The sequence below is a fragment of the Dipodomys ordii genome, unplaced genomic scaffold, assembly GCF_000151885.1.
Source record: "Dipodomys ordii isolate 6190 unplaced genomic scaffold, Dord_2.0 Scaffold10, whole genome shotgun sequence".
In the NCBI taxonomy this organism is placed as follows: domain Eukaryota; kingdom Metazoa; phylum Chordata; class Mammalia; order Rodentia; family Heteromyidae; genus Dipodomys; species Dipodomys ordii.
The window spans coordinates 20,941,232-20,964,016 of NW_012267226.1; the positions used below are offsets into that span (position 1 = coordinate 20,941,232).

At 52.5% G+C, this 22,785-nt stretch overlaps 1 protein-coding gene across 1 annotated transcript in view; it reads right to left on the reverse strand.

The window, feature by feature from the left end:
* Positions 1-18,550, reverse strand: part of Usp2 (ubiquitin specific peptidase 2) — a 29,274-nt gene extending 10,724 nt beyond the window's left edge. Inside the window, exons 1-2 of the mRNA XM_013009791.1 lie at positions 18,416-18,550; positions 9,130-9,965 (exon numbers count right to left, since the gene is read on the reverse strand). Coding sequence (XP_012865245.1) covers positions 9,130-9,924 — 795 coding nt within the window. The 5' untranslated portion in view covers positions 9,925-9,965; positions 18,416-18,550. The remainder of the gene's footprint in view (positions 1-9,129; positions 9,966-18,415) is intronic.
* Between the last annotated feature and the right edge of the window lie 4,235 nt (positions 18,551-22,785).

Below are 22,785 nucleotides of genomic sequence, written 5' to 3' on the forward strand. Positions count from 1 at the left end.
CGCCCCGCGCTCCTCCAAGGGCCGTATGGACATTTATAACAATGCACGTTTATGCTGCTCCTAGGTTTTCTGGGTGTCCAGTCCTGCCTGAGGTTGCTTTGGCAGGGACCAAATGGTTCCCCCCTCACCCAGGGGAGGCATCCCCCACCTGTGTCTGGCGATTCTTGAGGTCAGGTTATGCTAGGGGCATCATCCGACCCCAGGCCCGAAGGCTGGATCCAGGGCAGTAACGTTTGTATTTTTATTTTTAAAAGAAACTTCCTGCTTTGCAGCCACATCGCTCTCAGCGCTACGGCACTCTGCTACAGTGCTCACACTCCACCCTGTATCTTACCCTTGCCCCTTGATGATTATTCTTTGAACTCAGGGCCTCCTGCTTTCTATTTCTAGGTAGACACTATCATATGAACCATATCCCCAGGCCCCTACCCCCTCCCAGCCACCCCTCTTCCTCCTAACACCTCCTTCCCCCTGTTTTTCTGAGACAGGATCTCACTATGTAATACAGGCTGGCCTCAAACGAGCAGTTCTTTTATCTAAGCTGCTCTAGTGCATCACTGATTTTTTTTTTTTTGTCCGTGCTGGGGTTTGGTGCTAGGCTGGTAATCTTGTAGATCTACTGGTGGTCTAGTTCTTTTAGCTTTAGTTACTTTTTCATGTGGGACCTTGCGTCACCCCCTCCCAGGTTGAATTGGCCTGAACTATCATTCTGCTTACTTAAAGCCTCTCACCTAGCTGGAATAGCTGGGATGATGGGCGCATGCCACCACACATAGCTCTCTCTCTCTCTCTCTCTCTCTCTCTCTCCCTTGCTGTATGGAGGTTTGAACTCTGGGCTTGGGCACTGTCCCTTAGTTTCTTTGTTCAAGGCTGGCACTCTACTACTTGAGCCACAGTTTCGCTTCCCGTTTTGTGGTAGTTAGTTTGAGATGAGTCACTCAGGCTTTTCCCCTCAGGCTGGCTCAGATCTCAATCCTCAGAATCCAGCTTCTTGAACAGCTAGGATTACAGGTATGAGCCACCAATATCTTCTTATACGTACCTTTCTGCTTGGGATAGGGTCTTGCTAACTTTGTGCCCAGGCTACCCTCAAACTATGATCTTCCTGGTCTCTGTCTTTTTATTTTATTTATTTATCTATTTGCCAGTTCTGGGGCTTGAACTCAGGGCCTGGGCACTGTCCCTGAGCTTCTTCATTCATGGTTAGTGCTCTACCACATTGAGCCACAGTGCTACTTCTGGTTTTCTGGTGAGTAATTGGAGCTAAAAGTCTCACTGACTTTCCTGCCCAGGCTGGCTTTGAGCTGCAATCCTCAGATCTCAGCCTCCTGAGTAGCTAGGATGACAGGCGTGAGCCACCAGTGCCCGGCTAAGCATCTTTCTTGATCTGAAACTGCTAGGGCATCTTACGTGCAGTCTAAGAGTAAGACTGTTTTCCCATAACTACCTTCTATTGTCACCATCCTCACATCTCCTTGACTTATGCCACTGTCTGACCTGCTCTTCTGATTAAAAATAAAACTGTAGCTGAGAATTCCAGCATTTGGGAAACTGAGGCAGGAGGCGATCCAGGACAGCTTGGGTTACACAGTGAGACCTTGTATAAAAAAAAAAAAAAACCCTCAGGGTGCCATTGGTTCAAGCCTGTAATCCTAGCTACTCAGGAGGTTAAGATTTGAGGATCATGGTTAAAGCCAGCCCAGGCAGGAAAGGAAGTGGTGTTGTGGCTCATGCGGTAGAGCACTTGCCTTGAGCTGAAGAACACAGGGATAGTGCCCAAGCCCAGAGTTCAAGCCCCACAACCAACAAAACAAAACAGCAAAAAAAAGTCTCAAACTAAACCAGAGCAAATCCACTGCCAGTGATTAAACAAGTTCTTTTTCAACAGATACTTATCTCTACGTATATATATATATATATATATATATATATATATACTAAGTATAGCTCTCTCTCTCTCTATATATATAGAGCTATACTTATCTAGGCATAAATATACACAAATATATATTTAGCTATATAGCTATATATAGATCTCTATATAAATGTATATATCTGTATAAATATATAAAATATAGATACATAGATATAAATATCTATATAGGTATATAGACATACATATATATGTAGATATACTATATAGATATAAAGAAATATATCCAGTTGCCATAATTATATCATGAACTAGTATCTATTACCTCTATTTTACAGATGAGGGACTTTATGCTCAGAGGTCAAAATAACCTACCAGAACCATAAAACTAATAAAGATATAGAGCTTTGAACCCAGACCTAAACCCTAAGAAATTCTGGGATACCCTTCCTTCTCTGTCAATACTTATTTAAAAAATTGATTCAGCCGGGAGCTGGTGGCTCACGCCTGTAATCCTAGCTACTCAGGAAGCTGAGATCTGAGGATCGAGGTTCAAAGCCAGACCAGGCAGGAAAGTCTGTGAGACTCTTATCTCCAATAAACCACCAGAAATCTGGAAGTGGTGTTGTGGCTCAAGTGTTAGAGTGCTCGCCTTGAGCTGAAGAACGCAAGGACAGTGCCCAGGCCCAGAGTTCAAGCCCATGATGGACAAAAAAAAAAAAAAAGATTCAAAATTTGGGTCTTAGTACACATGTAGCTCTTGGTAGAGCACTTGCCTAGAGTGTGTAAGGCCCTGATTTTGATTCCCAGCACAACAAACGAACCAACAAAGACACCAACCTCAGGTCTTTCATGAGGCCTTTCCCATTAACTCTACCCATTTCTAAACACCCCATGACTGCATGTACTCAGTCTACTGGAGTTGCATTTCAACACTGTTAACTGTTAACTTATCATCTGTATCTCTGTTTCATAAGTGTTTGGAAAACTTTTATCAACAGATGGTATATAGCTTGTCTTGGTTGTACCAATACACCAAAGGCTTTTCCCGGACAAAGTTGTGGGTTCTCTCTTTTTTGGAAGATTGTAGAGCTTGAACTCAGGGCCTGGGCACTGTCCCTGATCTTTTTTCACTCAAGGCTAGCAGTCTACCACTCTGAGCCATAGCTCAACTTCTGGTTTTCTGGTGGTTCATTGGAGACCAGAGTCCCTTGGGCTGTTTTGGCTGGGCTGGCCTGAACCGGGATCCTCAGATCTCAGCCTCCTGAGTAGCTAGCATTATAGACATGAGCCACTGGCGCCCAGCCTTTGTTGGTTCTCTTAGTGAGGTCTTAAGAGGGCCTGGCCAGACTCTGCCTGTAATTCTGAAAGTCCCACTGAGCCTCTGAGGGCAGGGTGTGGGTCTGGTTTTGCATGCTAAGCCAGTGTGCTGTGGGTGGGGACAGTGCCCAAGAGATGCTCAGCCACTGTAACATTTGGTCTATATCCCTATGACCCAGAGACATGACACTCATAACCCAGAATACCTTGGTACTTTACCAGTGTGCTCTCCCTCCTTCCTGGATGTAGGAGGTTGCGGGGTGGGGGTGGGGGGTGGGGGGGTAGTGTCTCAGAGTTGGAAGGTTAGATGGAGAAAGCTCTGACATAAGTACTTTAAGAAGTCTGGGGTGTGTGTGGACACAAGGTCCAGTCTTGTCCACAATGTCTGACTGCTGTAGGACACAGGTTTCCTTTTCTTTCTTCTGTCTTTCCTTTCTTTCTTTCTTTCTTTCCTTCCTTCCTTCCTTCCTTCCTTCCTTCCTTTGTCAGTACTTAGACTTGAATTTAGGACTGAGACTCTGTCCCTTAACTTTTTCACTCAAGGCTGGTGTTCTGCACCATGTGAGCCACAGGTCCATTTCCAATGTGGCTTACTTCCTTAGTAGCCAAGATCCATTTCTCCAAGTGGGCTATGTGCAAACAGGAGTGTCTTTGGAACCCAAATCTAGCTTAGTCAGGCTCTGAGATTTTCTGTGCCTCAACTATGTGGAGCTCTTTCCTAGCCCCACTCTGCTATTTCTCAGAGTTGGGCTCTGGAGCATACGTCAGTGTCTTCTCCTCAAATCCTTTCTGGCATGGCATGAAGTATACATTAAAGCCAAGTCTGGTCCTATTCGGGCAGGACCCGAGAATGTCCTGCTTCTCTCAGATCTGAGTGGCAACTTCATCCAGGGCCTGATGACATTGCTTGGGCTCAGGCAGATGACTCGAGGTCAGTGGGCTGGCTCCCTGCGTGTGCCTGCCATTGTCACAGCAAATGGATAGACTGGTGGCTTGACTGGCCGCAGACAACAGGGTAGAGGCCCCTTCCATAGTTGCCATGGGAGGCCAGCTGACCCCACCAGCTGTAGGAAGCCCTGCTTCCTGGTATGACTTGGAACTCTACAGCCAAATAACTCTAAACTCCTCCAAGCCCCAGGCAATCTGGCCTGAACCAGCCAGATTCCAGAAGCCCACACACTTCTTTCTCCTGTTTCCACCTCTGTCTGGGATGCAGGTTTTACGCACGCATTGAGGTAAGAGGGGACAGGGAGCCACGTGGGCAGCTCTAGGCTCTGAACATGATGTTCATCTCCGAAGCTGATGGTCAGGGGGACGGCTCCCCTAGGGGCAGGGAACGTTTAGCCAGGCTTGGATTAACTTCTGCATTGCTAAGCCCCACCAAGCGCCACATCAACTCACGGAGCCGTCCTGGAGTGGGGGTGGAGGGGAGGGGCAGGGAGAATGGAGGGTGCTGGGCAATAATTGAGAAACACAGCTTGGCTAGGGACCGTGCCAAAGCCACCAGGCAGGTCACAGCCCACAGCAAGTGCATCCTCACCAGCAGCATCTTGCTACTATAATCACACACCCCCATGGCTGCCCTGGTCCTGGCTGTGGGAACTCTGCCCCTTAACAGCTCCTCCCAGTGACCTTCATGTGCGGCAGGCCTCTCAGGGTGGCTGCGGGAGCCGGGAGTGGGAATGGGCGAGGACAGGCCCCGGCGCGGCTGAGTGAGAAGACAACAGACACGCAGTCCAGTGCGGCTGAGCCAGACGCGAGACAGGCAAGGGATGGAAGAGGAAGGTCAGCGTCTCATCGGAAGCTCAGGGCAGCTCCTGCCATCCTCCACTTGTTCTCTGCAGGGCAGCTTTCAAGTTCAAAGTCCCCCCCAAGAGGAAAGTCACATGACTTGAGTTTATATAATCTCCCTGCCACTGAACAGCTGGAACCCAAGGCTTCGGAAGATGAGTCAGCAGCCCTAGTGACAAACAGGACCCAGGGACCCAAGTTTGATTGCTTCCAGAAACAGGTCCCCAAGCAGAGGGCAAGGGTGTGAGAGAGGCAGCGTGTGGGAGAAGAGGCTGGGCCAGGCATGGAGCCTCGGTGACTAGCTCTGTGAGGGGAGCAGGTGCCTGCCCAGCCTGCTCTCGGTGCTTGGGAGGGGCCTGGGAGAGAAGGGGAAGGCCTGGGCGGGGCCAGCGCCGAGTGCAGGGCTCAGGCCAGCGGGCAGCGTGCCAGGGCTGGCCAGGGAGCAGCTGGAGGGGTGGAGCAGAGGAGGATTAGGAAGGATTGTAGGGGTTAAAGCAGAACCCTGGCAGGGCTCAGTGGGAACAGCTTGTCCTTCCATAGGCCCCGGGTACGGGAGTGGTGGGGCGGGGAGGAGGGGCGCGGCTGGTTGGTACTCTGGCTTCTGGCTGTCGACAGGGCCAAGCCACCTGGGCTGGCTTGGAATCCCCACTAGGGGAGGCAGTGAAGGCATTTACCCCTGCTGCACCCCCACCGACTGGCATCCGATCGGCATTTTGTTGGTGTGAAAGAGGGGTGTTCCAAATTCATCCCCCACCTCCAATTAGTTCTTTTCTTGTGCTCACTGTGATAGTCCAAGTTCATGTGATCTGGTGGAACCCTTCTGCCCTGGTCAGGGCCTGCATCTTGTGTGTGTGTGTGTGTGAGAGAGAGAGAGAGAGTCCTGGGACTTGAACTCAGGGCCTGCACACTGTCCCTGAGCTTCTTTTGAGCCACAGTACCACTTCTGGCTTTTTCTGTGTATGTGGTACTGAGGAATCGAACCCAGGGCTTCATGCATGCTAGGCAAGCACTCTACCACTGAGCCACCTTCCCAGCCCTGTGTCTTTCTTTATGAAAGTCAACTGCAAGTCAGTCACCCTGAGAGTCCTGGGCTACAGGACACACATTCTCCTGTCCCTCCCGCAGGACAGGCCCTCCCCATTCAATGCCCTTTCTGTACCCTTTTAAGTTTATTTTTGCACTGAGCTACATCCCCATCGTTTTCCTTTTAAGCTGAAACAAACTCTTCTGCAGTGTCTTTTACTGGTTAACATTTCCACATTCATTGTTTGCTTTAGGTCTAATGGCATGCCATGAGGTGGCAGGGCAGGTGTGACCGTACCCTTTTATAGATGAGGAAACAAAGTTCAGCTGACAGGTGTCCAAGGTGAATGAGGCAAACCATCTCTCCCAGAGGTCCAGGCAGCCTGCCGCAGCCTCAGGTGACCTCTGCCTTTCTGACCACTGCAGGCACTTATTAACACCCATAGCCGCCTCCTACTGGAATTATTTAAGAACACATTTCCCCAAGTGAACTGTGAAGGCACAAGGGCAGGGATCGTGACTCCTACGTCTCCCGTAGCATTGCAAGGCGCAAGGAGCAGCAGCAAGCACATGTCAGGCTCTTTCCCAACCATCTATGAAGCTGGAACTCTGAGCATCTTCAAGTTACAGAAGAGAAAACAGATTTGGAAGTTAAACAAGGCCTCAAGAAAGCTGGGATTTCACTTGTAAGTGAGTGAATGGGAATACAAGGCCCTCAAATGGAGATCTGAATGGAAACTGGGCCTGGTTTAAAAAAGAAGTGGTAGGTAGTGCTGGGTGCCTGTGGTTCATACCTGTAACCCTAGCTACTCAGGCTGAGATCTGAGGATCATGGTTCAAAGCCAGCCCAGGCAGAAAAGTCCCTGTGAGACTCTTATCTCCAATATACCACTCAAAAACCAGAAATGGCACTGTGGCTCAAGGTGGTAGAGTGCTACCCTTGAGCAAAATTGCTCAGGGACAGTGCCCAGTCCACATGGGTTGCTCTCCACTGTCAGCTTCTAGAAGTGAGCACAGGAGTAGCAAAGTCAAGAAAAGGTCTTAGGCCACTGCCCTAGGACTCAGCTCAGGCACTGAAGGAACCCGGACAGTCTCACCTGCTTCTGGGCCGGAGGGAGGGGTGTTTGGGTGGCTGCGTTTGCCCCAGAATGATGTGTCACCCTTCTAAGGCCTTGTCTCTAAGTTCCCCTCTCCTTGGCCCTGGGGTGGAGGTGGGGCTAGGTGGCCCCCGGGGAAGAGGTGGAGGGCAGAAGACCCCCAGAGAGGTTTGGGGTGTGGATGGGAAGCATGAGACTCATTCCCAGGGGAGTCTTGCCATAGGAGATGAAGGGTGGGTGGGGATGCGGTCAGTCTCAGCATGCTGAGCTATCTCCCAAAGAACTGTGGCAAGAACAGATTTTGAGACCCCCCTCCCCTCCTGGTTGGATTTGGCTCAGTGGATCCCAGGGAACTAAGCTCAACAGGTAATTCTGAGGTGGGTGGTCTGCAGACCCCACTCAGAGAAGCAGTGTTCACCAGAAAGAACCCTTCTCTTCTGAGAAGTGGAAAGGAGTCCACCCATTGGGAGCTGCTTTTTTTTTCCCCTAGTGCCAGCACTGGGGCTTGAACTCAAGGCCTCTGCATTGCCCCCTTAGCTTTTTCTGCTCAAGGCTGGCGCTCTACCACTTGAGCCACAGCTCCACTCTTTGGGAGCTGCTTTTGATCACTCCCTGGATGAAGACTACCCAGCATGTCTGAGTGACTCCTGTTCCACTCAGGCACAGCCTGCGGCGCTCCCCAGCCTTCCCTCCCAGGCCGGCTGTGTGGACACGTTCTCCCCGTCTACTAGCTCGCCAGGCTAGCCAGCTCTGCCTTGTCTCACCTCAATGTCCTGAGGGACACAGCTCTTGTGTCCCCCATAGCATAGCACTTTCCTAGTTGCCCTCCCTAAGTAATGTTAGCAAAGCTGTCCTTTCAAGCTCTTAGTTATGATATATGCACTGCACAGGCTGCAGTCCAAAACCCTGCCCAAGTCCACAACCCCTCCCCCCTCTGTCTGGACAAGCCCTTTTGAGCAAAATTGCTTGCTATGGCCCAGTTCCCCTTGGTCACAGAAGGTCTATGTTCTACAGTGTGTGTGTATGGAGGGGAAGGGGGGGTTTAAGAAAATAGATAACACACAGCACCCAACCCCCCTGGTCCACATGCTTAAATGTCCACCTGTCCATCCACCTGACCATCCGTCCATCCATCCACCTGTGTCCATCTAGGCAATCAGCAGGTCAGCTGAGCTGGGCACTGCCAGGGCACGTGGTGAGGGATCTAGAGATAAGATCTTTCTCAACCTCTGGGAGCTTGCCACCTAATGGGCACATTAATAACTACAAAAAAAGGCAGAAGATATGGTGTGTTGGTGGCTCACACCTGGAATCCTAGCTACTCAGGAGGCTGAGACCTGAGGATCATGGTTTGAAGCTAGCCCAGGCAGGAAAGTCTGTGAGACTCTTATCTCCAATGAATCACCAGAAAACCAGAAGTGGCACTGTGGCTCAAAGTAGAGAACTAGCCTTGAGTGAGAAAGCTCAGGGGTGGCAGTACCCAGGCCCAGGCCCTGAATTCAAGCCCTACAACCAACCAAAAAAAAAAAAAAGTCAGAAGGCAATTGGTGCCCCAGAGAGGCATGTACAGAGATTAGATCCTTGGTCAGTATCCTGCACAGTTTCTTTCCTATACCAGCCCAGGCAAGACTGGGCGAATGGGAAGCCCTAAAGACAGGTAAATCTTGATGTCCAGATCCCTTGGCCTGAGCTCAACAGTGTCAATTAGAGGCATGCCAGGCTTCCCGCCTGGACAGAGGGAAAGACAGCCAGAGCTGGGAGGCCCCTCTGCCCACAGGGAGCACTGGTGGTCTGGAGCTTGCAGAAACCCTGGTATTTTGGGGGGCACAGTAAGAATAACAGCATATGTGGCGGTAGTCAAGCGTTCCACAGACTCTGCACCCTGGAATTCCAGATCCGGGGGGGCCATGGGACCCCTCCCCTTGGGTAGCAGCCATGCTCAGTCCTGACCCCAACCTGGCTCTTCTACATAGATGTTCTGTCTTCCTGGCCCATCACCACATACATCCCCAAGGATAAACTCACCATGGTGTCTCGCCCTGGAGAGCAGGAGCGGCTGGGCCCAGGCGTCTGGCTCTTGCTCTTCTCCCACAGTGTGTAACGGCCACTGGGTCGGTAGGTGGGGCTGAGGACTTCAGGGACTCGTGAGGGAGAGGCCTGTGTGAGCACCTGTGGCGAGCTGCTCTTGTGACCGTAGTTCTCCAAGTAATCCACCAGGTACTCCGAGCGGCTGGCCGCCTGGTAGAGGCCCTGCAGCGCACAGAGCTCCTTGCGCGTGCGGGCGAGCATGGGGCTGCGACCCAGGTTTGCAGGGTCTATCCGGTAGCCATCAGAAGTCCGGTAGCTATCTGAGGTCCGAAGGCTGGAGAAATCCCGGGCCAGGTCGGATTGGCTGTTGGATTTCTTCTGGTTCAGAGTCACTCCTTGGTCACGGGCATTCATGGGCAGGTAGCTAAGGGAGTTGCTGGTCACTCCATAAGGGAATCCGCTGCCCCCACTGAGTCCACTGCCTGAAGGCCGCTCAGAGCCCCGGGTCTGGCTCTCTGCCCGCTTACTACTTCCAATGATGTCAGGTCTCAGCAAGGGGCGGCCTCGATCATAGTCCAGGATGGAGGAGGGGCCATAGGTGCGTGGCCGGGGGAGGAAGCTGCTGGGGGTACCCTGCTTGAAACCAAGTTTCTCCTTCTCCAGGAAGGAGGTGGCCAGGTTGGCCCCGTAGGAGGAGGGGGAGTAGGTACCATAGCCCGATTTGGCAAAAGGGGCATCTGTGTAGCGGGTTGAATCTGTGTAGCGCTTCAGGGTGGAGGAGAGCTGGGACATCCTTCAGGGCGGTGCTCAGTGGGAACTGGGAGCCTCATGGGCTGAAAGACAAGAAGAGCCGTTGTCAAAGGGCCCTGCTGGGTGGGGGTCCCCACGAGGCCTGCGCAGGTAGGGCTCAACAGGGGCCCGACCAGCCCGTGTCTTCAACGGCTGCCAAGAAACGCATGGATGGATGTGGGTATGTGCGCGGGCTTTCCTGCATTAGTGTAATAACAGAAGCCGCCTGTCCTGGGCACAAGTCTTCCTCTCAAAGACCCAAATTTACAAGCAGGGGCTGCCCAACCCTACTAGCTTCTCACTCTTTCTTTTGGCCAACTGTCATTGGCTCCCATCCTTAGCTTTTGCAGAAACTCTGAAGTTGGGCCTCACCATTCTTGCCCTTTGGCCCAAGGGTGCTGGGTATTTCATATGCTATTCAGCTTCCTGTCTTGATTTATGTATATGTGGGATTTGAACTCAGCCTCATTTGCCAGGCAGGTGCTCTACCCTCCTCCCTGCCACCTTCCCGCCCTCTGACTTGTGTGAAGAGCATCACAGTCTCCTAGAATGTCCTAAAGATCATGGAGTCCCATCCCTCATGAAGAAAAGAAAGCTCAGAGGGGAGGTGACAGGGGCTGGACCTGTGTCCAGTCTCCCATCTCTGGACACGATGCTTCAAGCCCCTGTTAGAACTTATCCTCTTCGGCGAGCTTAGCCTCCTGTTTTAAGTAGCGCTAGGGCTGGTGGCTCCCCAGGAGAGGTCCCCTCCCAATAGAGATGCCAAATTACCGCGTGGTGATACTTAGCTTGTGCAAAGTGTGCCCCCTAGAGGCCAAAATCCCACAGTGCAGTTGGCACTGCCAGCCCTTCTCCCCACAAGTCGGTTGTAGTTGGGGAGGGTCTGGTGAAGGAATGCAGAAATCCCTGAATGTGGAGATTGGAGGGCCCTAAAGGACCATGCTGTACTGATGGGGAAAATGACTCGGGTTTGCCCAAGGTTGCACGCCAGCAGAGCCAAGACTGGAATCCAAGTCTTTCAGAATCTGGCCCAGCGATCTTCCCACTAAACCTTGATTTTGACTTGTGAGAGACTAGCTGGGCAATTTTGCATCAGTTATTTAACTTCTCTGAGCTCCAGTGTCCTTCCCTGTAAATGAGTCTAATAATTATCATCCCGATTCCCGTCTCCCACGGTGGTTGTGAGGAATAAATGACATAACACGTGAAAACACTTAACAATGACTGGTTATTATCTCCTCCCGGTCAGTCCCCGCCGGGCAGCCTGGCTCCTCCCTTCCCAGTCTATAATAATGGCAGGGTTGGCCACCTCCTGGCCAGGCCAGCTTGACCTCAGCCCAGGCGCCAGGCTGCCTTCACTGCCCCCAGTGAGATAAGCCGGCGGTGGGCAGACATTGGGACAGCCGGCAGCCTACCCTGGGCCAACAGCTTAGCCCATTGGGCAGAGAGGAGCCGGTGCCAAGCCTCAAGTGCTGAGAACCTGGCAGAAAGCTGGGGAAACCCAAGCCACATAAGGCTTGGGAAAGGTGCCGGGGTGGGAGATGAGCAGGTCTCGACTTCCACATAGGCCCCAGCAAGGCATTCCTCAACTCTGCCAGAGACCCTCAGCCAGTTTCAGTGCAGGCGGGCACCAGAAAGGCTTGTCCATCTTACAGTCTGCCCTCTTCTTGCCTGGCCCAGAGCACACTAACCTTGTGGCCTGCCGGTTGCCACAGCCGACATAACTTTCCCTCTGCTCTGGGAAGAGGTAACTGGGTGACAGAGACGACAGAGGCTCCGGGGTGGGGGCAGGGGACGAGTCCTGCTCTATTTCACGTTGGAGAACTCCATCAATAATGCAAAGTCAAAGAGACTCCAGGTCTCAGGAGCCGGGCTCTGGGACAACTAACAGCCAATCAGATACATGACCAACCCAGGGTATGAGCTCATGGCTCCGCCCCCCCATTCCTCCCCTCCTCCACTCCAGGGAATTGGTATTCTGGTGGCAGTTACCCAAGCCCATGACCTCTCTTGGCCCCGCAGTTGACGCAAGAGACTCTGGGGGCAAACAAGGCGCAGCAAGTGCAGACATTCAACCCTGGAAGGGTTGGGGGCTGGACATGGAGCCACATCTCCAGGCTCCCAGAATCACCCCAGGACGCCCCAATCCTGGCTCTCCTCTTGGCTCCAATCTGGCAGGCAACTGCCAGCCTCCTCCCCCTCCCTTCCCCCAGCCCTGGGAGTGACTCCATCACTAACAGCCCCTGGAAGCTGCTGCTGAGCCCCGAACAGTTCCGTCTGTGGAGAGAGGGGCCCTGCTGGGGCTGAGGCCTTGCCAACGTCTCTCCCCTCCAGCGAAGTCTTGCCACCTCCCAGGTAAGGCGGCGGCTTGGGCTGGCACCCCTTGTTACCTGGCTGACCCTGGAGGTCGCAGAATGTCCCGCAGGCAGGAGTTGGAGCTGGGGCCGTGGCTGCGCAAGGCAGGGACAGGCCAGGCCCTCACATGGCTGCGGAGTCTCCCTGTTGCCACAGGAACGGCCGGGACTGAATGGCTCTTCCATGGGGCAGTGGGAGGCCAGCCGATTGGCTGGGATTCCCCCTTCCCCTCCCTGCCCGGCGTGGGGCCCTTGCTGCTGGTTCCTTTCACTGTTTGCCCAGAGCTGGCAAGTCCAGGCCTGTGGCTCCAGGCGGTGCCTCCCAGGTGCCCGCCACCTTGCACAGTCCCTGCCCCTGCTCTTCCTTCATGCCGCCTGAGCAGGTGCCCGCTCTTCCCTTCTCTCCTAGATTCCCCATCCCTCTGCTTGGTTTCCCCTCCTGGGCGGATGCCAGCATTCCTCCACACAGAGGCACTCAGCTTCCTGTCAGAACACCTGAGACAAGCAGCCAGCACCTGGCCAGCAGGTGCTGCACACCTATGGACCAGACTCCAAGCGGCTCTAGTGGCTGATTCCATCTCAGCAGCCGGACTCTAGTGTTCAGGGCCATCCATACATCCTGCGTCTGTTGGGCGCTGTGGGCTCAGTGTCTAGGAAGAACTGAGCACTGGATGTCTCTCAGATAATGAAGTGCCTCAAACTTATGAACATCCCAATGAAAGAGGAAACTGCTTTTTAATAAAAAAAATGTTTCTACAATTAAAAAAGTAAATGTACAAAGAACTTAAAATAGAAGCCAGGCCGGGTGCCGATGGCTCATGTCTGTAATCCTAGCTACTCAGGAGGCTGAGATCTGAGGATCGCAGTTCAAAGCCAGCCTGGGCAAGAAAGTCCGTAAAACTCATCTCCAATAAACCACAAGAAAATCAGAAATGGCACTGTAGCTCAAGTGGTAGAGCGCTAGCCTTGAGCTGAAGAGCTGAGGGACAGTGCCCAGGCCCAGAGTTCAAGCCCCAGGACCACCACCACCACCAACAACAACAACAAAAAATAGAACGTAGGTGCTGGGTGGCTCACACTTATAAACCTAGGGCATCAGAAGGTTGAGATCTGAGGGTTAACTGTTGAAGCCAGCCTAGGCAGGAAAGTCCATGAGATTCCTACTTACAATTAACCCCCTCCATTCCCCCACCCCCACAAAGAAAAGCCAGAAGTGGAACTGTGGCTCAAGTGGTAGAGTGCCAGCCTTGAGAAAAAAGCCAAGGGATAGCCCCTAGGCCCCGAGTTAAAAAAACAAAAAAAAAAACTAACAAAACAACAAAACGAACCCCAACCCTTAAATAGTGGCTATTGTGGGCGGGGTTTTGAAACAGCGTCTTGCTATATAGACCAGACTGGTCTTAAAAAGTTGATCCTTGTACCTTAGCCTGCCTAGGGTTAGGATTATAGGCATGAACAACTATGCACAACCACATCTGGCTAATAGCAAAACTTTCAAAGTAAGTTAAAAAATATTTCTGGCCTCAAATGAAGTGTTTAAGGTTCATATTTCTGATGATATTAAAGGCTGGTGACATTAGTTAGAACTGGTGGTATGGCTCAAGTAGTAGAGTATTACTACTACTACTAATTCCAGTATAACACACACACACACACACACACACACACACACTCACACAGAGTACAGAGCTTAAAAGTGCACTAAGGCCAGGCACCAGTGGCTCACACCTGTCATCCTAGCTACTCAGGAGGCTGAGATCTGAGGATCTCAGTTCAAAGCCAGCCTGGGCAGGAAGTCTGTGGGACTCATCTCCAAATAACCACCAGAGAACTGGAAGTGCAGCTGTGGCTCAAAGTAGTAGGGTGCTAGTCTTGAGTGAAAGAGCTCAGGGTCAGCTCCCAGGCCCTGAGTTCAAAGCCCACAACTGACAACAACAAAAGTGCACTAAGACTTGGGACACAGTATATTAACTCACTTGAGTTTCCCAGTAGCTCTGAACTCTCAGCCATGGGTGCTCTTCTGATGCCCCCCGGCAGATAAGAAGAGGCTCTTGAGAGTGATGTAGACCTCCCTAAGTCTGGGACTTAGGGAGGGGACCTGCGCACTGTCCACTCTGAAGCCAAGCCTCCCACTCCACGCTTTCCTGGACCCCTCTGAGGCTGGGGCCCAGTAGGGTAGGCAGGGGGCGGGGGTCATGGACCCATGGGATCGGGGAGTTCCTGGGAGCACACATTCCTGCAGGATGGGCCCTCTGGATTTTCCATTGCAGACAAATGAAAGGGAAGCCAGGTGCAACCTGAGCCGACGACAACGCAGATCAGCCTCAGCGGGCTCTGGGAGGCCTCCGTTTCATAGGCTGTGCCAAACCCCTGTGTCCCCTGGCACTGGCCTCTGCCTCTATACTCAGGGGCTTGGGCCCCAGCCTCCTTTTCTGGCTGTAGACCAGCCCCCCCACTTCCCCAGGTCCGACGCTGGATGAGTCAGGGGCCAAAAGGAGCCCTGTACCCTGGGGGGGCAGTCTAGCTCCCTGCGTCAGCCACTGTCATCAACCACTGTCATTTCCTGTGGCTCACGTGAAGGGCTCCCTAACCTGCCCGGCCAGGGGAGGGACTTGCTCCCCAAGAATCCCAGGCACTCCTGGCCCTGGGATGGGGGAGGGGGGAGGCCTACATCCCAGCCACCTTCCCTCACCTCCCTGCCCAGATCTACTCAGCTTTCTGTGCTTAAGGACCACGAGCTGGGCTGTGGGCACACCCAGTCAGGGTGAAGTCCCTTCCCTCCTACCCAGGTGCTCTGGGCAGGTGAGTGGGGAGTCAGTCTCAACAGGTGCTTGGGAACCACCACAGTGGTGACTTCAGAGCTTCCCAAAGCTGTTTGCTAACCACATCAGAATGTGCTGACCCAGGGGGCAGGGGAGACAGAGGGGCCCTGGCTCCCTGAGCCTCCACTCTCTGACCCTTCCTTCTAACTGCGCCCATCCCCACTACACTGTCTGGGCACAAACACCCAACACTGGCACGCATGCAGAATGGGGGTGAAGGTGGGGGTGGGGCACACTTAGTCGTTGCTCTGGGCCCAGGAGCCCCCTCCCTGACCTGTCACTCTCTGTGAGGGGCTAAGTCCCAGTAGCACCAGCTTAGTACCCGATCGGCTTGTCTTCCTTGTTAGGGGGCATTAGCAGGAATTTGTGTCTGTCTCTCTCATTCCTAGTAGGCACCAGCATGCTGGTGTGTGTGTGTGTGTGTGTGTGTGTGTGTGTGTGTGTGTGTGTGTCCATGTGGCGGGGTGGGAGGGGGAGGAAGTAAGACAGAATGGAAGCCGGGTATCAGTGTAATCCTAGCTACTCAGGAGGCTGAGATCTAAGGATCACGGTTCAAAGCCAGCTCGGCAGGAAAGTTCATGAGACTCTTATCTCCAATTAACAACCAGAAAACCGGAAGTGGCTCGGTGGCTCAAGTGGTAGAGCGCTAGCCTTGAGCTGAAGAGCGCAGGGACAGCGCCCAGGCCCAGAGTTCAAGCCCCATGACTGACCAAAAAAAAAAAAAACAAGAATGGAGAGGAAGGCAGGCATCCTGACTGGTGGAGAAGTGGGTGGGCATCTCTCCAGGTCTAAGAAAAAGGCAAAAGAAATGGACCTCCAGAAGTACTTGTACCCCTTGATTCTCCTCTCCAGTCACTCTGCCCAGGCACTTTCCTGGGGACAGTGCTCTCTCCCTCTCTCTCCCCTGGGGTGTTCCTCTGCCCCCACCTCTGGAGGAGCTTCAGGCAGCACTCCCCAGGCCCAGCAGGTGGCCCCCTACATGCCCCCCAGCCTTGCTCATGTCTGTCCACTCCACAGCCACCCCATGAAGTTCAGATACCAAAGGGGCAGCTACTGACCTGTATGGGGGCACCGGAGGGGACCTGGGGGCTTCTTCCCCAGCAGGGCAGGGACAGCAGTGGAGAGCCCAGAAACTGACTCGGGCTGGGTAATCCGGAGCTCAGGTTACTGCTCCGATATATTTAGTATCTTATCTGACCTCACAGAGATGGCCACTCACTTGCATTCCAAGCCCTGGGAGACTTAAAGGGGCAGTGGCATGCCCACTCTCTGCTGGCTGATGTCTGCCAAGGAGAGCTACCAGGGCTCTTGGGAACCAACATTTTGAAGCAGAACAGTAGAGAGTCCAACTGGAAGCAGGACTGAAAGAGGGCAGAGGGCTGGCATGGAACTCGAGAGCAAAATACAGAGAATATGGATTCTTTGGGGTTGGCAGAGTAAATCCAGCTCTTGGCATTTTGTGATAGAGCAGACCTAATTTCAGGGCTCATAGAAAGTTGGGACCTGCACCCAGGTTTTAGCTCACTGCCCTCCCTCCCTCCCTCCCTCCCTTCCTTCTTTTTTCTTCCTTCCTTCTCTTTTCTTTTTCTGCCAGTCCACTGACCCTGAGCTCTTTTGCTCAAGGCTAGCATTCTACCATCTGAACTACAGTGCTACTTCCAGGCTTTTCTGTGATTATTTGGAGATAAGAGTTTCATGGACTTTCCTGCCCAGGCTGACTTTGAACCATGATTCTCAGATCTCAGCCTCCTGAGTAACTAAGATTACAGGCGTAAACAACTGATGCCCTTGTTCACTACTTTCTCATAATGGACTGAATTCAGGTCTAGTCCTAATTCTAGCTCTTTTTCTATTAGATCTCAGGCAATAAGGAAGTCACTTATGCTGGCTGAATCTTAGTTATTTCAGCTGTCAATCAGGGAAATAAAATATAACTATAATAACAATATAATATTAATATAATAATACTTTAAGTTTTGAGGATGAAATAATATATGGAATAAGAGTTCAACAAATGGCAATCCTATTGAATACTTATTCGTACTAGAAGCAGAATTGGTAGTATCAGGCAACCCTTTCTAGAGGAAAAGGGCTTCAGGCTACTCCCTCAAGGAGTGCCCTGTCCGTATGCCACCCTACATCCCCGTGGGTTTTTGAACTACTCGTATTCCAAAAGGGAAAAGGAAGAGCAGTTATAATTTGTCATCTTCCTCTATATCTGGCCCACTAAGGCAAGACAGGCCAAGTCCTTTTGGGCTACTTTTCCCCTTTTGGGCTACTTTTCCCCTTTTGGGCTACTTTGCCCCTTTACCTAGAAAAATATGGTGAAAGTAGCTTCCCCCAGGAGGCCAGCGGCATGCCTGGCCCCTGGGGGGGGTGTAGTTCCACTCTACCTGTTGGAGGGCTCAGGATTCCCTGGTGGAGGGCCGGGCTTGGCAGGGCCACTAGAGGAAGGAGCAGGGTTCTCGGCCTCTCTAGCCTCTGTGCACCTGTCTGCTCCCAGGATGATCTTCCTGTTGCTCGATGGCTCTCCCTGAGGACTAGGAGGACCCAGGCTGGTGCCTCCACCCTGTCTCAGCACAGACGGCTGACTCAGCCTGGACCTGGTGATGCACTTGAGGACGCCCTCATTCCAGTCCTCATTCCTGTCCGGCGTTGCATTGAAGCATCCAAAGAGTCAGGGATGCCCCAACTCTGGCGCACCCACTGGCTCTCCAGTCAGGGGACGAGCCAGGGTTGGTGGGGGCAAGTGGCTCTTGCCTGGAGCACCCACATCTACTTTCGCTGTAGGATTGGTGAGAATTTCAAAGTTGCCTCTTTCTGATTGGGGATTGGTGGAAAAATCTCTCCTTCCGCTTAACTGCTGTCTTCTCCCTAAACCCCCTTCCCCCTTCGGCAAACTCGCCAGAGACAGGACCCCCGCACCCCGACCCCCCGGGCAGAGGCGAAGGGAGCCCCCCCTGCACGCGTGGGGAGGGGGCCGGGCCAGGCGTCGTCCTCCCGGCCGCGGACCGCACAGGGCACCGCGACCCGGGGCCGCCCGAGCAGCAGCTCCTGGGAACACAGCGATCCGCACACAGATGGCTCTTCCTGGCACCCCGGGCTGGCAGCTGGCAGCCCCCCTCGCACACTGGCGCCCACAGCTGGAGCTCCCCCGCGCAGCCGGCCCTCGCCCTATATTCCCGGCGCCCATCCTGCCCAGACCGTGGCTGACACTTCACTTTCGGAGCCGGCCCGACCCCCCGCGAGCACAGCCCGGCCCTCCCCGCCCCCGCCCCTCCCCGCTCGCCAGACCTCCGACAGGTGGTGGCACCGTACCTGCCTCTTCTCGGAGGATGGACGAGTCGAACCGGGCACAAGCATGGAGCTGCGGGTGAGTCCTGGCGGGTCCTGGCGCGGCGCAGCGAGCAGCAGCTGACGCAGAGGGCTCCCGGGCCTCGCTCCGCTCCTGCCCGCCTCTCCCCCGCCTCCGCCGGGGGCCCAGGAAGGACCTTCCCGGGAAATCGGCGCCACCCAGCGGGCAGCCGCCTCATTGCGCCCGGACCCGCAGAACCACGCCCCGCGTCTCGCATCACTGACACGCGATTGGCTTGTTCCGATTGTGACGTCACCGGAGCCCCGCCCGACACGGGTCTCCCCGGCAACCGGTATACACAGAGAACCACGTGGAGGGAATGCACGCGCTGTGGAGTGGGTGGGGCGGGGAAAGCCGCCGCGGGGCGGGTGACCGGCCCGGCCGCTGGCAGGTACGGAGACCGAGGCGGGCTCAGGCTTCCAGAAGGCCGGGAGGTGCGTCCCGGGGCGCATCGCACCGACTTTCAGATTTTGGGGCGCTTCTGCTCCTCAGCCTCTTTTTCCTCAACGTGAAGGGCGCCCCGCTCACTGTCCACCCTTTGGACAGGAGGCTAGGCCATGCTTGCCAGCGTCGGTAAACCGAGGCACGGAGGCGTGGAAGGAGTGCTCTTGGACTCTCAGGAAGAGGCGGAAGCCAACACGTGGAGATGCTGCTGCTCCGCCCCACGCGCAGACCTGATGCGGGTGGCCCTCAGACCCGCCTAGGGTCAGCTTCCGTGGAAGCGGCCGGGAAGGAGCCTTGCAGGTGCCCTGGGCCACTCCTCCCAGTCCCCACCCCCACCTTCCTACGGGTCTCCCCTCCCAAGCCCCTCTCCTCAGTTTCCCAAAGAAATCCTAGGCAAGCAGGAGCAGAATACCTATATTTCTACTTCCCAACGTATCAGGATCCGTCCTTGCCTCTGCCCAAGGCGCCATGAAGGATGTGTCTTGCTTGTCCAAGACCCTTCCTTTGGGGATCTCACCCTTTAGGATTTCTTGAGCCGACGTTCTATCACTTCATTTAACAGGAACGGCCTGAACCTGACAGACCCTCTTCTAAAAAGGGGAAGGGGATGTCCAGCCCCTCCAGGAACTTACATTCTACTAGAAGCAGCATGTCAACAAGAAGTAGAGAAGACAGCACATTAGAAGGCATTAAGAGCTGAGGAGGACAGCCAAGCATGGAGGGTGATGTGGAGTTTGTATAGTCAGAGGCACCCTGGTGAGAAAGTGACATTGGAATGAGCTGAAGATGAGTGAGCCTTGTGCATATCAGCCCCCAGAGAATGTTCTAGACAGGGAGGAAGGTAATTTAGAAGGTCCCGAGGAGGGAACTTAAAGGCTGTGCTTGAGGGAGAATAAGGTTGGTGTGACTGAAGCAGTTAATAATACAGCTTGACCTGACTGCAGCCAATTTTTTGTCAGGTGTGGGCCTTGAACTCAGGACCTCGGTACTGTCTCTGAGGCTCTGTGTGCTCAAGGCTAGTGCTCTACCACTTGAGCCACAGCACTACTTCCTGATTTTTTCTATGTTTTTTAATTTTATTTTATTGTAAAGATGCTGTACAGAGGGGTTACAGTTACATGAGTAAGGTAATGAGTACATTTCTTGTTGAGCATTGTTACCCCTTCCTTTATTGTTCTCCCACTATCCTTTCCCTCCACAACCTGATTTTTTTTTTGAGTGGTTAATTGGAGACAAGAGTCTCACAGGGAGTTTTCTGCCTGGGCTGGCTTTGAACTGAGATGCTTAGATCTCAGCCTCCTGAGGGCTGGATTATAGGTGTGAGCCACTGGTGCCTGGCCACTGCAGCCATCTTTGTATTATTTTATGTTTTATTTGCCAGTCCTGGGGCTTGAACTCAGGGTCTGTCCCTGAGCTTCTTTTGCTCAAGGCTAGCACTCTACCACGTGAGCCACAGTACCACTTTCTGTTTTTTTCTGTTTATGTGGTACCGAGGAATTAAACCCAGGGCTTCATGCATGCCAGGAAAGCACTTTACCACTAAGCCACATTCCCACTGCATGCCATCTTGAGTTGTAACCACCACATATGCCCCCTGAGTCACTCTAGCTGATTTTTCTTGCACAGTTTCTCAGCAAACCATAAATAGAATAAAACTATTAGAGTCATTTGTAGAGCTTTATAATCAGACCCTGGCTTCAGGGAGACACTTGACTCTTTGATATTATTTCTTTCTTTTAAAACATTTATTAGCATATGTTAACTCTACAAAGAGTATGATGAAAAGATAAACCAGGGTTATTCCAGCCAGAATGAAGTCATTGCTGTCTTAATCCATAAATATATCTCCCTTCTGGACTTAAATTGCTGGGCTCTACCTGGTCTCTTTGCTGCTTCTGTCAGTAAGTCCCCTAATAAATTGTACAATGTACACCTCCATATCTGCTGGCTTTTCTTTAGTCTCTCTGTACCTTGGGCCAGTCTCACACACTGTATGGAGTTGATCTGGGATAAGCAAAGGGGTGGGGCAGGGAGAGAATAAGAGATAAGTGAGGGGGCTGGGAAGGTGGCTCAATGGTAAAGTGTTTGCCTTGCATGCCTGAGGCCCTGGGTTCGATTCCTCAGCACCACATAAGCAAAAAGAAAAAAGCCGGAAGTGGCGCTGTGGCTCAGGTGGTAGAGGGCTAGCTTTGATCTGAAGAGCTGAGGGACAGCGCCCAGGCCCAGAGTTCAGGCCCCATGACTGGACTCAAAAAAAAAAAAAAAAGAGATAAGTGAGGGATGTGTTTGTAGGGCCCTGAAGTCATTCTCTTGACACTGGCTTTTACTCTGGCTTGGAAGGTTTTGAGCTGAGTGGGATGTGGACCTGATGTTTGTTTCTAACCAGATCCTTTTAGGTACTTTGTGGAGAACAGATCTGAACAGAGCCAGAGGCCACTGACACTTATCTGGGGAAAAACGGCGGTGGCCTTGGGTTATTGGGATACCAGGAGAGGCAATCAGATGTGGTTGGGTTCTAAAAGCAAGAGGATGCAGTTCAGTAGTAGAGTGCTTGTCTAGCGTGTGACAGGCCCTGGGTTTAATCCCTAATATTGCAAAAAAAAAAGTGGGGAAGGGATTGTATTTTGTATGTGTTTTGAATCAAGAGTCGCAGGGTTTTCTTATTCATCATTGTATGAGAGGAAAGGAGGAAGTTTCTTCCTGAACCTTAGCTGAGGAGAGGCAAGCCATGGAAGAAGTGAGTTTTGGTGGTGGTAGTGGTGGTGGTAGATCAGGAGCCTGGTTGAATACATCATAAATTTGAGATGTCTGTTAGGCACTTAATTAGATACCAAGAAAGCAGTTGATGTTCAAGTCTGGGCTGAGATACAAAATTGAATCATCAGCATATGGATGCTATTTAAAACTATAAGAGATTGCCAAGGGAGCAAGTATAGACAGAGGGATGGGTGAGGCCTCGATCAGAGAGCTTTCCAAGATGAAGTGGCTTGGACTGGCACCATCTGGGAAACTGAGGAATGGCCAGTGTAGTGGGGAAGAGTCCCAGGAGGTGCTGTGTGCTGGATGCTGGTGGGAGGGAGTTCACCAAGGAGGAGAGGTCAAGGGACATGAATTTGAAAATTGATTTCAAAGGTTGGGGACCTCGATCTCTACTTGGGGTAGACTGGGGTGAAAGCCTGATTGTGGATGAGTTCATGAAAGAACAGGAGGAGAGGGATGGAAATGGCTGAGACAACCATATTTATTTCTGGTTCTGGTACTGGGCTTGAACTCAGGATGCTCAGAGTGCTCTCAGTCGCATGGATTTTTCTGCTTGGGCTAGATTCACAGGTCTCAGCCTCCTGAATAACCAGGATTATAGCTATGAGTCACTAGTGCTAGGCTTTTTTTTTTTTTGAGACACCATCTTATTGTGTGGTCCGGGCACTGGACTATCTATCTATTTTTTTATTTTTTGCTTATGTGGTGCTGAGGAATCGAACCCAGGGCCTCATGCATGCAAGGCAAGTGCTCTACCACTGAGCCACCTTCCCAGCCCACACCATCTTGCTATGTAGTACAGCATGGTTTCAAACTCTTCAATCTCTTACCTGAGCTTTCTGAGTGATTATAGGTATGTACCACCATATTGTCACCATGGCAGTCTTTAAGTGAAGGTCCATCTCTCTCTTCTTCACGGTTCTGTTGGCAGAATTATGTGCTCTATTTTCCTCCTTCCCAGTCCATGCAACATCTACATGTCTTCTGTCTCTCAGACTTCAGGAAACTTCTCTTCCACAGCTGTGATTGATTCCCTAGCTGCTAAATCCAATGGACACTTGTTAATTATAAGCAATGTTTTGACCTCCTGTCTTTTTCTCCTCCGTTCCTGTAGGGGGCATGGAAGTTC